Source organism: Oncorhynchus gorbuscha, linkage group LG14 (assembly GCF_021184085.1).
Source record: "Oncorhynchus gorbuscha isolate QuinsamMale2020 ecotype Even-year linkage group LG14, OgorEven_v1.0, whole genome shotgun sequence".
Lineage (NCBI taxonomy): Eukaryota > Metazoa > Chordata > Actinopteri > Salmoniformes > Salmonidae > Oncorhynchus > Oncorhynchus gorbuscha.
In genome coordinates this window covers 64,238,514-64,254,358 of record NC_060186.1, presented here as the reverse complement: position 1 = coordinate 64,254,358, position 15,845 = coordinate 64,238,514, and the positions used below count along the sequence as shown (strand labels likewise).

The 15,845-nt window shown below is 44.9% G+C and overlaps 1 protein-coding gene across 3 annotated transcripts in view; it reads right to left on the bottom strand.

The window, feature by feature from the left end:
* LOC123995278 (1-phosphatidylinositol 4,5-bisphosphate phosphodiesterase beta-1-like) overlaps window positions 1-15,845 on the bottom strand; it is a 362,073-nt gene that overhangs the window by 63,438 nt on the left and 282,790 nt on the right. For all 3 annotated transcript variants that reach the window (XR_006831799.1, XM_046298779.1, XM_046298778.1), the window contains exons 15-26: window positions 15,313-15,399; window positions 14,371-14,441; window positions 14,092-14,188; window positions 13,768-13,852; window positions 12,699-12,823; window positions 11,674-11,828; window positions 11,401-11,565; window positions 10,830-10,929; window positions 10,607-10,711; window positions 10,347-10,462; window positions 2,539-2,671; window positions 1,601-1,654 (exon numbers count right to left, since the gene is read on the bottom strand). Coding sequence is in view for 2 of the 3 variants with exons in the window: in XM_046298779.1 (XP_046154735.1) it covers window positions 1,601-1,654; window positions 2,539-2,671; window positions 10,347-10,462; window positions 10,607-10,711; window positions 10,830-10,929; window positions 11,401-11,565; window positions 11,674-11,828; window positions 12,699-12,823; window positions 13,768-13,852; window positions 14,092-14,188; window positions 14,371-14,441; window positions 15,313-15,399 (1,293 nt within the window). In the remaining variant the exon portion in view is untranslated. The remainder of the gene's footprint in view (window positions 1-1,600; window positions 1,655-2,538; window positions 2,672-10,346; window positions 10,463-10,606; window positions 10,712-10,829; window positions 10,930-11,400; window positions 11,566-11,673; window positions 11,829-12,698; window positions 12,824-13,767; window positions 13,853-14,091; window positions 14,189-14,370; window positions 14,442-15,312; window positions 15,400-15,845) is intronic.

Sequence of the window (15,845 nt, the reverse complement as noted above, 5' to 3'; positions counted from 1 at the left end):
TGTTTTCACTATATATTATAACTCTTGAGGATGTCATTCGAAAACATAATGTTAACTTTCACTGCTATGCGGATGACACACAGCTGTACATTTCAATGAAACGCGGTGAAGTCCCAAAATTGCCCTCGCTAGAAGCCTGTGTTTTAGACATAAGGAAGTGGATGGCCGCAAACATTCTACTTTTAAACTCGGACAAAACAGAGATGCTTGTTCTAGGTCCCAAGAAACAAAGAGATCTCCTGTTGAATCTGACAATTAATCTTGATGGTTATACAGTCATCTCAAATAAAACTGTGAAGGACCTCGGTGTTACTCTGGACCCTGATCTCTCTTTTGACGAACATATCAAGAAGGTTTCAAGGACAGCTTCTTTCCATCTACGTAACATTGCAAAAATCAGAAACTTTCTGTCCAAAAATTATGCTGCAAAAATTAATCCATGCTTTTGTTACTTCTAGGTTAGACTACTGCAATGTTCTACTTTCCGGCTACCCGGATAAAGCACTAAATAAATTTCAGTTAGTGCTAAATACGACTGCTAGAATCCTGACTAGAACCAAAATATTTGATCATATTATTCCAGTGCTAGCCTCCCTACACTGGCTTCCTGTTAAGGCAAGGGCTGATTTCAAGGTTTTACTGCTAACCTGCAAAGCATTACATGGGCTTGCTCCTACCTATCTTTCTGATTTGGTCCTACCGTACATACCTACACGTACGCTATGGTCACAAGACGCAGGCTTCCTAATTGTCCCTAGAATTTCTAAGCAAACAGCTGGAGGCAGGGCTTTCTCATATAGAGCTCCATTTTTATGGAATGCTCTGCCTACCCATGTGAGAGACGCAGACTCGGTCTCAACCTTTAAGTCTTTACTGAAGACTCATCTCTTCAGTAGATCATATGATTGAGTGTAGTCTGGCCCAGGAGTGTGAAGGTGAACGGAAAGGCTCTGGAGCAACGAACCGCCCTTGCTGTCTCTGCCTGGCCGGTTCCCCTCTCTCCACTGGGATTCTGTGCCTCTAACCCTATTACAGGGGCTGAGTCACTGGCTTACTGGCGCTCTTCCTTGCCGTCCCTAGGAGGGGTGCATCGCTTGAGTGGGTTGAGTCACTGATCTTGCTGTCTGGGTTTGCGCCCCCCCTTGGGTTGTGCCGTGGCGAAGATCTTTATGGGCTGTACTCGGCCTTGTCTCAGGATGGTAAGTTGGTGGTTGAAGATATCCCTCTAGTGGTGCGGGGGCTGTGCTTTGGAAAAGTGGGTGAGGTTATATCCTTCCTGTTTGGCCCTGTCCGGGGGTATCATCGGATGGGGCAACAGTGTCTCCTGACACCTGTTCATAAATGACATTTGAACATCTTGGCCATGTTCTGTTATAATCTCCACCCGGCACAGCCAGAAGAGGACTGGCCACCCCTCATAGTCTGGTTCCTCTCTAGGTTTCTTCCTCGGTTTAGGCCTTTCTAGGGAGTTTTTCCTAGCCCACCGTGCTTCTACACCTTGTTTAGGGTTTTAGGCTGGGTTTCTGTATAGCACTTTGAGATATCAGCTGATGTAAGAAGGGCTATATAAATACATTTGATTTGATTACTCTAGTCTTACCTGTGAGAACACTCTGAATGACGTCCTCAGTCTTCACTGCAATTTTCACTGAACCTGATGAACAATATAGACCTGTTAGTGCGGGTTTTGGCAGGTTGTATCTGGCAACCCAAGTGGGTGGTAAATGTGTTGTGGAATGCCAAATGTAAGTTAACTGGTTGCCGTTTCGGAGTCACAGTCATGATAAACTACATGGCAAAAAATATGTGGACACCCCTTCAAATGAGTGGATTTGACTATTTCAGCCACACCCGTTGCTGACAGGTGTATAAAATCGAGCACTCAGCCATGAAAGCTCCATAGACAAACATTGGCAGTAGAATGGCCTTACTGAAGAGCTGAAACAACAAGTCAGTTCATCAAATTCCTGCCCTGACCCAGCTGGTCAACTAAGTGCTGTTATTGTGAAGTGGAAACGTCTAGGAGCAACAATGGCTTAGCCACGAAGTGGTAGGCCACACTAGCTCACAGAACGGAACCGCCGAGTGCTGAAGATACAGAAATTATTTGTCGAGATTGGTTTGGAAAAACATGACTGGCCTGCACAGAGCCCTGATCTCAACCCCATCAAACAACTTTGGAATGAATTGCAACACCGGCTGCGAGCCAGGTCTAATCGCTTAACATCAGTGCCCAACCTCACTAATGCTCCTGGTTGAATGGAAGCAAGTCCCCGCAGCAATGTTCCAACATCTAGCGGAAAGCCTTCCCAGAAGAGTGGAGGCTGTTTTCACAGCAAAGGGGGACCAACTCCATATTAATGCCCATGATTTTGGAATGAGATGTTCGACGAGCAGATGTCCACATTCTTTTGGTCATGCAGTGTTTGTTTGTTTTTTCCTCATGAAGCGCTTTGAGATTTCTATTATGAAAAGCGCAATAGAAGTTTAATAAATTATTATTATTACAGTAAGTTCAAGTGGAGAGTTGACCTCTACCTGTGGGCTGTGGCTGGTGGCTGACCAGGCTGGGGGGTTTGGAGGAGATGATGGGGACGTGGCTGACCCCGTTCTCTGCTGGCAAGGTCACCCGGGGGTCAGGCTCCATTGGGTCATCACCAGCCGCCTCCACCTATCAATCAAATACATTGACAGCGCAACTGATAAGGAGCATTTATGAGGCATTTTTTACTGAGCCTCAAAGCACTTTATCAGGTCCACACAGGACCGGTCATATTGACTTATCACATCATCTGACTAGAGTGTCAGCGTCTGCCCAATGTACTGTACAGCTGAAGTTTCACAATTCCTGACATTTAATCCTAGTAAAAATTCCCTGTTTTAGGTCAGTTAGGATCACCACTTAATTTTAAGAATGTGAAATGTCAGAATAATAGCCGAGATAATGATTTATTTCAGATTTGATTTATTTCATCACATTCCCAGTGGTTCAGAAGTTTACACACACTCAGTTAGTATTTGGTAGCATTGCCTTGAAATTGTTTAACTTGGGTCAAACATTTTGGGTAGCCTTCCACAAGCTTCCCACAATAAGTTGGGTGACTTTTGGCCCATTCCTCCTGACAGAGCTGGTGTAACTGAGTCAGGTTTGTAGGCCTCCTTGCTCGCACACTCTTTCAGTTCTGCCCACAAATCTTCTATAGGATTGGAGGTCAGGGCTTTGTGATGGCCACTCCTAAACCTTGACTTTGTTGTCCTTAAGCCATTTTGCCACAACTTTGGAAGTACGCTTGGGGTCATTGTCCATTTGGAAGACCCATTTGCGACCAAGCTTTAACTTCCTGACTGATGTCTTGAGATGTTGCTTCAATATATCCACATAATTTTCCTCCCTCATGATGCCATCTATTTTGTGATGTGCACCAGCCCCTCCTGCAGCAAAGCACCCCCACAACATGATACTACCACCCCCGTTGTCACGACATCGTGAAGTCGGCTCCTCTCCTTGTTCGGGCGTCATTCATCGGTCGACGTCACCGGTCTTCTAGCCATCGCCACTCCCTTTTTTTCATTGTTCTATTTGTTTTGTCTTGTTCCCCGCACACCTAGTTTACATTCCCTAATCACACTGCATATACTGTATATATTCCTCTGTTCCCCCCCATGTCTTTGTGTGGAATTGTTTTGTTTTGTGTTTATCTACCAAGGGAATTCTCTTCGATTATAATCACAGCCGTAATCATATTCCCCCCCAAGCAGACACATCGATGGCTCTGAACGAACTTTATTTGACTCTTTGCAAACTGGAATCCATATATCTGGAGGCTGCATTCATTGTAGCTGGGGATTTTAACAAGGCTAATCTGAAAACAAGACTCCCTAAATTTTATCAGCATATCGATTGCGCAACCAGGGCTGGAAAAACCTTGGATCATTGCTATTCCAACTTCCGCGACGCATATAAGGCCCTGCCCCGCTCTCCTTTCGGAAAAGCTGACCACGACTCCATTTTGTTGATCCCTGCATACAGACAGAAGCTAAAACAAGAAGCTCCTGCGCTGAGGTCTGGTCAACGCTGGTCCGACCATTCTGATTCCACACTCCAAGACTGCTTCCATCACGTGGACTGGGATATGTTCCGTATTGTGTCGGACAACAACATTGACGAATACGCTGATTCGGTGAGCGAGTTCATTAGAACTTGCGTTGAAGATGTCGTTCCCATAGCAACGATTAAAACATTCCCAAACCAGAAACCGTGGATTGATGGCAGCATTTGCGTGAATCTGAAAGCCTGAACCACTGCTTTTAATCAGGGCAAGGTGACCGGAAATATGACCGAATACAAACAGTGTAGCTATTCCCTCCGCAAGGCAATCAAACAAGCTAAGTGTCAGTACAGAGACAAAGTAGAAACTCAATTCAACGGCTCTGACACAAGAGGCATGTGGCAGGGTCTACAGTCAATCACGGACTACAAGAAGAAACCCAGCCCAGTCACGGACCAGGATGTCTTGCTCCCAGGCAGACTAAATAACTTTTTTGCCCGCTTTGAGGACAATACAGTGCCACTGACACGGCCTGCAACGAAAACATGCGGTCTCTCCTTCACTGCAGCCGAGGTGAGTAAGACATTTAAACGTGTTAACCCTCGCAAGGCTGCAGGCCCAGACTGCATCCCCAGCCGCGCCCTCAGAGCATGCGCAGACCAGCTGGCCGGTGTGTTTACGGACATATTCAATCAATCCCTATACCAGTCTGTTGTTCCCACATGCTTCAAGAGGGCCACCATTGTTCCTGTTCCCAAGAAAGCTAAGGTAACTGAGCTAAACAACTACCGCCCCGTAGCACTCACTTCCGTCATCATGAAGTGCTTTGAGAGACTAGTCAAGGACCATATCACCTCCACCATACCTGACACCCTAGACCCACTCCACTCCAGACGATGCAATCTCAACCACACTGCACACTGCCCTAACCCATCTGGACAAGAGGAATACCTATGTGAGAATGCTGTTCATCGACTACAGCTCGGCATTTAACACCATATAGTACCCTCCAAGCTCGTCATCAAGCTCGAGACCCTGGGTCTCGACCCCGCCCTGTGCAACTGGGTACTGGACTTCCTGACGGGCCACCCCCAGTTGGAATAGCAATGATCCAACATCTCCACCCCGCTGATCCTCAACACTGGGGCCCCACAAGGGTGCGTTCTGAGCCCTCTCCTGTACTCCCTGTTCACCCACGACTGCGTGGCCACGCACGCCTCCAACTCAATCATCAAGTTTGTGGACAACACAACAGTGGTAGGCTTGATTACCAACAACGACGAGACGGCCTACAGGGAGGAGGTGAGGGCCCTCAGAGTGTGGTGTCAGGAAAATAACCTCACAATCAACGTCAACAAAACTAAGGAGATGATTGTGGACTTCAGGAAACAGCAGAGGGAACACCCCCTATCCACCGCCTGTTTGCCTTAGATGTCCAGTAAGAGGCCAGTTTAAGCGGAGGGCTACCATCGATGGAACAGTAGTGGAGAGGGTAGTACGTTTTAAGTTCCTCGGCGTACACATCACAGACAAACTGAATTGGTCCACCCACACAGACAGCATCGTGAAGAAGGCGCAGCAGCGCCTCTTCAACCTCAGGAGGCTTAAGAAATTCGGCTTGTCACCAAAAGCACTCACAAACTTCTACAGATGCACAATCGAGAGCATCCTGTCGGGCTGTATCACCGCCTGGTACGGCAACTGCTCCGCCCACAAACGTAAGGCTCTCCAGAGGGTAGTGAGGTCTGCACAACGCATCACCGGGGGCAAACTACCTACCCTCCAGGACACCTACACCACCCATGTCACAGGAAGGCCATAAAGATCATCAAGGACAACAACCACCCGAGCCACTGCCTGTTCACCCCGCTATCATCCAGAAGGCGAGGTCAGTACAGGTGCATCAAAGCTGGGACCGAGAGACTGAAAAACAGCTTCTATCTCAAGGCCATCAGACTGTTAAACAGCCACCACTAACATTGAGTGGCTGCTGCCAACACACTGACTCAACTCCAGCCACTTTAATAATGGGAATTGATGGGAAATTATGTAAAATATATCACTAGCCACTTTAAACAATGCTACCTAATATAATGTTTACATACCCTACATTATTCATCTCATATGTATACGTATATACTGTACTCTATATCATCTACTGCATCCTTATGTAATACATGTATCACTAGCCACTTTAACTATGCCACTTTGTTTACATACTCATCTCATATGTATATACTGCACTCAATACCATCTACTGTATCTTGCCTATGCCGCTCTGTACCATCACTCATTCATATATCTTTAGGTACATATTCTTTATCCCCTTACACTTGTGTCTATAAGGTAGTAGTTTTGGAATTGTTAGCTAGATTACTTGTTGGTTATCACTGCATTGTCGGAACTAGAAGCACAAGCATTTCGCTACACTCGCACTAACATTTGCTAACCATGTGTATGTGACAAACAAAATTTGATTTGATTGATTTGATTTGTATCGCGCCAGTCTGTTGTTGCTTTGGCAAATAAAGTCTCCTGATCACCTGTCTCTGCTCTCCTGCACTTGCCTCGAATGACCAACAGCGAAAACCCTGACATGGTTGGGATGGTGTTCTTCGGCTTGCAAGCCTTCCCTTTTTTCCTCCAAACATAACGATGGTCATTATGGCCAAACAGTTCTATTTATGTTTCATCATACCAGAGGACATTTAACCAAAAAGTACGATATTTGTCCCCATGTGGAGTTGCAAACCGTAGTCTGGCTTTTTTATGGCGGTTTTGGAGCAGTGGCTTCTTCCTTGCTGAGCAGACTTTCAGGTTATGTCAATATAGGACTTGTTTAATTGTGTATATAGATACTTTTGTACCTGTTTCCTCCAGCATCTTCACAATGTCCTTTGATGTTGTTCTGGGATTGATTTGCACTTTTCGCACCAAAGTACGTTCATCTCTAGGAGACAGAGTGCGTCTCCTTCCTGAGCAGTATGATGGCTGCTTGGTCCCATGGTGTTTATACTCACGCACTATTGTTTGTACAGATGAACGTGGTACCTTCAGGCATTTGGAAAAGGCTCCCAAGGATGAACCAGACTTGTGGTGGTCTACAAATTTCTGAAGTGTTGGCTGATTTCTTTTGATTTGCACATGATGTCAAGCAAAAAGGCACTGAGTTTGAAGGTAGGCCTTGAAATACATCCACAGGTACACCTCCAATTGATTCAAATGATGTCAATTAGCCTATGAGAAGCATCTAAAGCCATGGCATCATTTTCTGGAATTTTCCAAGCTTATTAAAGGCACAGTCAACTTAGTGTATGTAAACTTCTGACCCACTGGAATTGTGATACAGTGAATTATACGTGAAATAATCTGTCTGTAAACAATTGTTGAAAAAATGACTTGTGTCATGCACAAAGTAGATGTCCTAACCGACTTGCCAAAACTATAGTTCGTTAACAAGACATTTGTGGAGTGGTTGAAAAACAAGTTTTAATGACTCCAAGCTAAGTGGATGTAAACCTCCGACTTCAACTGTATGTCACATTACAATCCAACACATACATGTTTTTGCCGCCTGCAATGAGATGAGAGTAGAACCATACGATTCCATGACTCTATTACAAACAAGCTACTGTACGTCAAATATACGACAACATAATCAACACACCACACACACGGAGTGTACCTGCAGCCTGTTGGAAACCTTGTAGGCATAGCTGTGGTACCACACTCTCAGCATGGCTCAGGTCATAGTCACACTGACAACACTCTCTAACGTTTCACTAACATTTAGCCAATGTTCTTACGTTGTCTCCTAACGCTCTCTACTACTTTCTCCAAACGTTTCCTCTAGGTTCTCCCAACGTTCTCTCTAGGTTCTCTTCAACCTTGACCTGTTGTAGTACTTGGCGTGTATTTCTTTCAAATATTATTCCAATAAACCACCTGTTACTGAGTCGTCCCTCCCTGAACTGGTTCTGTTTTCCTCTGCTCTCCTCTTCTATTTAATCAATTCAATTCAAGGGGCTTTATTGGCATGGGAAACATGTTAACGTTGCCAAAGCAACTGAAGTAGATCATATATAAAGTTGCCAAAGCAACTGAAGTAGATCATAAACAAAAGAGAAATAAACAATTAAAAGATGAACAGTAAGCATTACACTCACAGAAGTTCCATAAGAATAAAGACATTTCAAATTGTGTATATATACAGTGTTGTAACGATGTGCAAATGGTTATTGTACAAAAGGGAAAATAAACAAACATAAATATGGGTTGTATTTACAATGGTGTTTGTTCTTCACTTGCTGCCCTTTTCTTGTGGCAACAGGTCACAAATCTTGCTGCTGTGATGGCACACTGTTGTATTTCACCCAGTAGATATGGGAGTTTATCGAAATCGGGTTTGTTTTTGAATTCTTTGTGAATCTGTGTAATCTGAGGGAAATATGTGTCTCTAATATGGTCATACATTTGGCAGGAGGTTAGGAAGTGCAGCTCAGTTTCCACCTCATTTTGTGGGCAGTGAGCACATAGCCTGTCTTCTCTTGAGAGCCATGTCTGCCTACGGCGGCCTTTCTCAATAGCAAGGCTATGCTCACTGAGTCTGTACATAGTCAAAGCTTTCCTTAAGTTTGGGTCAGTTACAGTGGTCAGGTATTCTGCCACTGTGTACTGTCTGTGTAGGGCCAAATAGCATTCTAGTTTGTTCTGTTTTTTTGTTAATTCTTTCCAAAGAGTGAAATAATACTCTTTTTGTTTTTTCATGATTTGGTGTAATCTCCCTCTGTCTCTGAACCTCCAGTGGAAAGCCAACTAACTCACTAGGCGACCGTTGCCATGGTGTCGGCATGTACAAGCTCTCCATTGACTGTCCCTGTGGGTAATAAGCTCAACCCATCCACCGTCCCTCACCTCATAACCCTCACCACGCAATTCCTTCCAATCATCTCTTCACAAAGCGACAGGCCTCAGTTCCTAACCCCTGGTCAATAGCTCTAACTCAATCATCTCTTCACAAAGCGACAGGCCTCAGTTCCTAACCCCTGGTCAATAGCTCTAATCCAATCATCTCTTCACAGAGGGACAGGCCTCAGTTCCTAACCCTTCCTACTCTCTGTGTAGGGCCAAATAGCATTCTAGTTTGCATTCTAGTAGGCCTCAGTTCCTAACCCCTGGTCAATAGCTCTAACTCAATCATCTCTTCACAAAGCAACAGGCCTCAGTTCCTAACCCCTGGTCAATAACTCTAACTCAATCATCTCTTCACAAAGCGACAGGCCTCAGTTCCTAACCCCTGGTCAATAGCTCTAACTCAATCATCTCTTCACAAAGCAACAGGCCTCAGTTCCTAACCCCTGGTCAATAGCTCTAACTCAATCATCTCTTCACAAAGCGACAGGCCTCAGTTCCTAACCCCTGGTCAATAGCTCTAATCCAATCATCTCTTCACAAAGCGACAGGCCTCAGTTCCTAACCCCTGGTCAATAGCTCTAACTCAATCATCTCTTCACAAAGCGACAGGCCTCAGTTCCTAACCCCTGGTCAATAGCTCTAACTCAATCATCTCTTTGCAAAGCGACAGGCCTCAGTTCCTAACCCCTGGTCAATAGCTCTAACCCAATAATCTCTTCACAAAGCGACAGGCCTCAGTTCCTAACCCCTGGTCAATAGCTCTAACCCAATCATCTCTTCACAAAGCGATAGGCCTCAGTTCCTAACCCCTGGTCAATAGCTCTAACTCAATCATCCTTTCACAAAGCCACAGGCCTCAGTTCCTAACCCCTGGTCAATAGCTCTAACTCAATCATCTCTTCACAAAGCGACAGGCCTCAGTTCCTAACCCCTGGTCAATAGCTCTAACCCAATCATCTCTTCACAAAGCGACAGGCCTCAGTTCCCAACCCCTGATCAATAGCTCTAACCCAATCATCTCTTCACAAAGCGACAGGCCTCAGTTCCTAACCCCTGGTCAATAGCTCTAACCCAATCATCTCTTCACAAAGCGACAGGCCTCAGTTCCTAACCCCTGGTCAATAGCTCTAACCCAATCATCTCTTCACAAAGCGACAGGCCTCAGTTCCTAACCCCTGGTCAATAGCTCTAACTCAATCATCTCTTCACAAAGCGACAGGCCTCAGTTCCTAACCCCTGGTCAATAGCTCTAACCCAAAGAGAGGACTACTGGGAGATGCTCATTGATCTGTTACAGGTCATTAGTGTGGAGATCACACACGCACGCACGCAAGCACACACACACACAAACACACACAAATACTAATGCAAAAACACACACACCTCTCTGCTGTCCTCCTCCTCTGCCCCCTCCTCCAAAGTGAGAGCTGCCAGTTGATTGGCTCTCTGCTCCATCAGGTTGACGTAACGGATGGGATTGGACAATGCCTCGATGACATCTGAGAAAGAGATCAGAGTGAGGGAGGGGACAGAATGTATCATATATGATGTTCTGTAAGCCCGTGGAAACATCAACCTGGTTAGAACTCTATGGTTAGTTACTGTATATACCAGTATTCTGTAAGGTATGTCAACCACTGTACCTGCAAATGTATCAGGGACATAGTCCTTGACCTCTACATAGACAAACAGAGCAGGGAGGGTCAGAGCCTGGTTCTTCTCATTCCTCAGACCAATGTAGTGATAACCTGGAACACACACACATGGGTCGTGATCAGAAGTTCAAGGACTGCTTACACAGTATCACTCAAGCAGAACAATAGACCAGAATGGTAGTCAGTCAGGCTAACAGGCTGTAAGCCTCACCTGGGCGGATGGCATTCACAGGAATGATGCGATGGCCAATGAACTTCCCTCCATCTTCAAACACAGATATCCTCATCGAGGCCAGAGTGGGCAGTACCACCTGCAGAATGACAGACACACACACACACACACACACACACACACACACACACACACACACACACACACACACACACACACACACACACACACACACACACACACACACACACACACACACACACACACACACACACACACACACACACACACACACACACACACATGTACCCATGTAAGAAAGGAGACACTTTGATAACGACAGCCTCCTCCTCCTAGATAATGTTGACAGATTACCCTGGGAGGGCTGGATTTTTTTATTATTAAGAACTACAAATCCCATAACACTTTGCTCTATGATGTTTTAAACAGTACTTTACACACATAATTCAATATAACATTATGTACATCTATAAGTGTTGCATTCTTGAAGATCAAGGTCTCCTCCTCCCAGATAATGTTGACAGCATTACCTTCGGTGATCTTAAAGAACTACAAATCCCATAACAGTCGGCGCTACATTGTGGTTTACCTTCTTGAGGACAAAGGCCTCCTCCTCCCAGACAGGGTTGACAGCGTTGCCCTGAGACGTCTTGGTCTTAAAACCCTTCCTTCTGGTGTCCACTGGCAGACCAAACATGTCTATCTCCACATATGTCCCCACCTTCTTATCAGTCAGGAACTGGCCTGAGATGATCTGGAGAGAGATAGTTGAAGATATTAAGTGTGAGCGTTGTAATGTCCGTGCACACATACACAGGCATGCACACACACATACATAGCATGCACACACACAGATACACACCTTAACAGACAATGTGTTGGCTACGATGCCGTCCACAGTGCTCTCAGCGAAGGGATCAAAGTGTTTGTCTGGTCGCCTCATGAACTCTGGTTTCAGCCTGTAACCACACTTTCCATTGTACTCATACATACCCAGGTTCAACATCATGGACAGGTCTGAAAGAGAGAGAGAGAGAGAGAGAGAGAGAGAGAGAGAGAGAGAAAGGGGGAGAGAGAGGTTAAGGGAAAGAGAGAGAGAGGGCAGAGAGAGATAAGGAAAGGGGGAGAGAGAGGGCAGAGAGAGAGAAAGAAAGGGGAAAGAAAGGTTAAGGGAAAGAGAGAGATAGGGCAGAGGGAGATAAAGAAAGGGGGAGAGAGAGGTAAAAGAGAAAGAGAGAGAGGGCAGAGAGAGAGATAAAGAAAGGGGGAGAGAGGGGTTAAGGGAAAGAGAGAGAGAGAGGGCAGAGAGAGAGAGAGAGATAAAGAAAAGGGGAGAGAGAGGTTAAGGGAAAGAGAGAGAGGGCAGAGAGAGATAAAGGGGGAGAGAGAGGTAAAAGAGAAAGAGAGAGAGGGCAGAGAGAGAGAAAGAAAGGGGAAAGAAAGGTTAAGGGAAAGAGAGAGATAGGGCAGAGAGAGAGAGAGATAAAGAAAAGGGGAGAGAGAGGTTAAGGGAAAGAGAGAGAGGGCAGAGAGAGATAAAGAAAGGGGGAAAGAGAGGTAAAAGAGAAAGAGAGAGGGCAGAGAGAGAGATAAAGAAAGGGGGAGAGAGGGGTTAAGGGAAAGAGAGAGAGGGCAGGGAGAGAGAGAGAGAAAGAAAGGGGGAGAGAGGGTTTAAGGGAAAGAGAGAGAGAGAGCGCGGGATGGATTGATGGAGGGATGGAGGGAGCGGGAAAGAGAGAGGGAGATGAGAAGAAGGGAGAGAGGTTTTAGAAAGATACAGAGGTACACACAGCCATTCCCATACTCAGGTTCAATGATGTAAACAGCTCTGAGAGATATATATCACCTTAATAAAATAGTGTGTGTGTGTGTTGATGTAGTTCTTACCTATGGTCTGGAAGTTCAGGGCCACCAGTTGACAGCCTGCATTCCAGAAGAGCTGAGGGTTATAGTTGGAGGAGTCTACTCTGGTGCCTTTAGGGTAGATACGACTCAGCTGCAGCTTGTTATACCTGAACACGCTCCGTTAAGGACAGGACACCTTGGGCCTCATTATCAACCATACATTCATTTCTCATAAAATGTTGGTGTACGTGGAGATTCTAGGATTTGGGTGGGCAAGAACACATATGCGTGTTTTCATTGATAGATCAGAGCCATACTATATTTCTACTATATTTCTAAGCTCGAGTGTTACAATCCAGCCTGCAATATGCACTCCATCACCTTTTATGGGAACAAAAACCTTGTCATTTGCAGTATGATTTGAAGATGTTGGAACTGGGCCATGACAGTTTGATCACATTTCTGCACAGGTGTGGGCAGAATGTTTTAATCTTTTTCAGCTACTTTTTTGAACTAAAAATGCAGGCAGCCTATAGCGAGTGCTAAACACTGCCAGCACATTCTGTAAGATTGATTGATTGTCTATTGAACGATTTAAGAGTAAATGCTGCCTACAGCCTGCAATACTCTGCAAAAGATGAATTGTTGTTCAATATTTTGTCTATCAATGCATGATTGTCTCCTTAAACAGGTTACTATGTCCAGCTTCTATTGAACAGTAATACTGTAGTCTACCCATACTGACATACTGACATACTGACATACTGACATACTGACATGGGCTACAAGTCTATTTACTGTTGAGCATGTTTGGCTAGTGAATGAGCAATGGATAAATAGTAGCCTAACATGTGTTGTGTAGCTGGAATACCCCAGTCAGTTGATCAACCATTAGAAGTTGAGCGTACACATGGTCTGAGATTTGCGTGTGTACACACACTTTCCCATCAAGTTAAAAGTGAAAAAAAATACTAACCTTTTGATAAATGAGGCTCCTGGACTTAACCAGGTGATTTACAAGTTCACCTTGCTTTTGGTGTACTTTTTCAAGAAATGGAAATATTTGAACAGACATTTGAATCAAATATTCCATGCAGAGTGGGAAGGATACTCAACAAACTCCACAGGTGACTTAGTGAGCTGCTCCAAGGCTTTGGTCTCCACAAACGATGACATCTGATAGCTCCGATTGATCTCTGGAACAACAGCAATTGATTGATTGATAAATTCATTTAAAAAATGGCATAACTTTTGGGATTGATTCTTTTATTTTTTTAAATCCAGCTGAATTTTAAACAGGACATCTGTGAGAACAGAACAACTCATTTGAGCTGGTGTGTATTCAAACTGACAAAAAATGTGGTTCACAATCGCAGTAAATATTTAAGTGTGCTCTAAACAGGTGTTGAGTTGTGGTCACGAGTGATGGTCCTACTTTTGGAGGCCTCGAAGGAGTTAAATTTGACTGGCTGGACATAACTGACCAGGTTGGACATCTCTTCTGTGGCAAATGCCTCACTGCCCGCTGTACCCTGGAGGAGGAACACACAACAGTCAGAAAGAGAATCCTCCTCTCTCCTCCTCTCCTCCTTGTTTGACTATTGAAACATAGCCCGAGAAGTAAGTGTTTCTGAATCTCCACTAGGGGGCAGCCTAAGAACACCATACATGTAACAAGAGACCTGATGGCGCAGGAGAAAGAATGAAGATGTACCTCATCCATGGACCCCTTTTTACAGTCATCGTCATCATCATCCTCATCGTCACTCTCTGCCTCAACTTCACCTGAAAGACAAACGTAGGTTTAAGTTAGCTTCTCAGACTACATGCTGGTGATGACTGAATGCTGTATGGTCAGAGGGCAAGCCCCAGGGTTAGACTTTTGATGGAGCAGGAAGCAATATGGAAATAGATCCACCAAGCTTTTCAGTGTGGTTACTGTAGGGCCGCTTAGGGAAAAGGGTGGAGGGAGCTAGGGATAGGTGATAGGAAAAGGAATTAAGGGAAGGAGCTAGAGAAAGGGAATAAGGGAAGGAAGAAACTAAGGAAGTGACTAGATTTTAGAACTAGGGCTACTAAGGGTTGTTCTAGGACCAGGTAAAGGAGGAGGAGTGTCTGATGGGGTATGTGTATGTATTATGGATCCCCATTGGTTCCTGCCAAGGCAGTAGCTACTCTTCCTAGGGTCCAGCAAAATTAAGGCAGTAATATCCAATTAAAAACATTACCTTTCACAACAGATTTCATAACACATTAAGTGTGTGCCCTTTAGGCCCCTACTCCACTACCACATATCTACAACACAAAATCCATGGGTACGTGTGTGTATAGTACGTACTGTATGTTATGTGTGTGTGCATGCGTGTGTCTGTGCCTGTGTGTGTGACTCTTCACAGTCCCTGCTGTTCCATAAGGTGTATTTGTATCTGTTTTTAAAATAACATTTTACTGCTGCATCAGTTACTTGATGTGGAATAGAATTCCATGTACAGAACAAGGGTATGGCTTGGAAAAGGCTATAAAGACACACCTGACACCCAAACCATATTTTGCTTCAGAATTGATAAACATGAGATTAGAGTCAGGTTCGGTTTTCAGTTTTGGCTTGTTGGTTTAATAGTAGCTGTGTCCTTACAGTCTTTCCCATATGGCTCACCAATGGACTTCCTTCCCTGTGATCTGAGGCTGAGCCCAGCGACTTCTATTGGCTGGGAGGACTCGGTCATCTCCAGGTTGGTCGACCCTGGTGGACAGCAAACAATCAATAACCATTATGTGATACGGTATATGCAGTGGAGGCTGGTGTCACTTTTAAATCGGAGGATGGAGTCATTGTAATGGAATGGATGGAACAGTATCAAACACAGAGGAATCCATTTCCATTCCTGCCATTACAATGAGCCTGTTCCCAGATATTCCCCTTCACCAGTCTCTACGAAATGCTTCAGAGATCAAGATGGACTGCAAGTCGCACAGGATGAAATGTGTCTGTGACTCTACCAGCAGGGGGCAGTGTGTACCTTTATTTAACGAGGCAAGTCAATTAAGAAGTTGTTATTTACAATGACAGCCTAGGAACAGTAGGTTAACTGCCTTGTTCAGGTGCAGAACGACAGATTTTTACTGTCTGAGCTCAGGGATTTGATCTAGCAACCTTTCGGTTACTGACCCATCGTTCTAACCACTAGG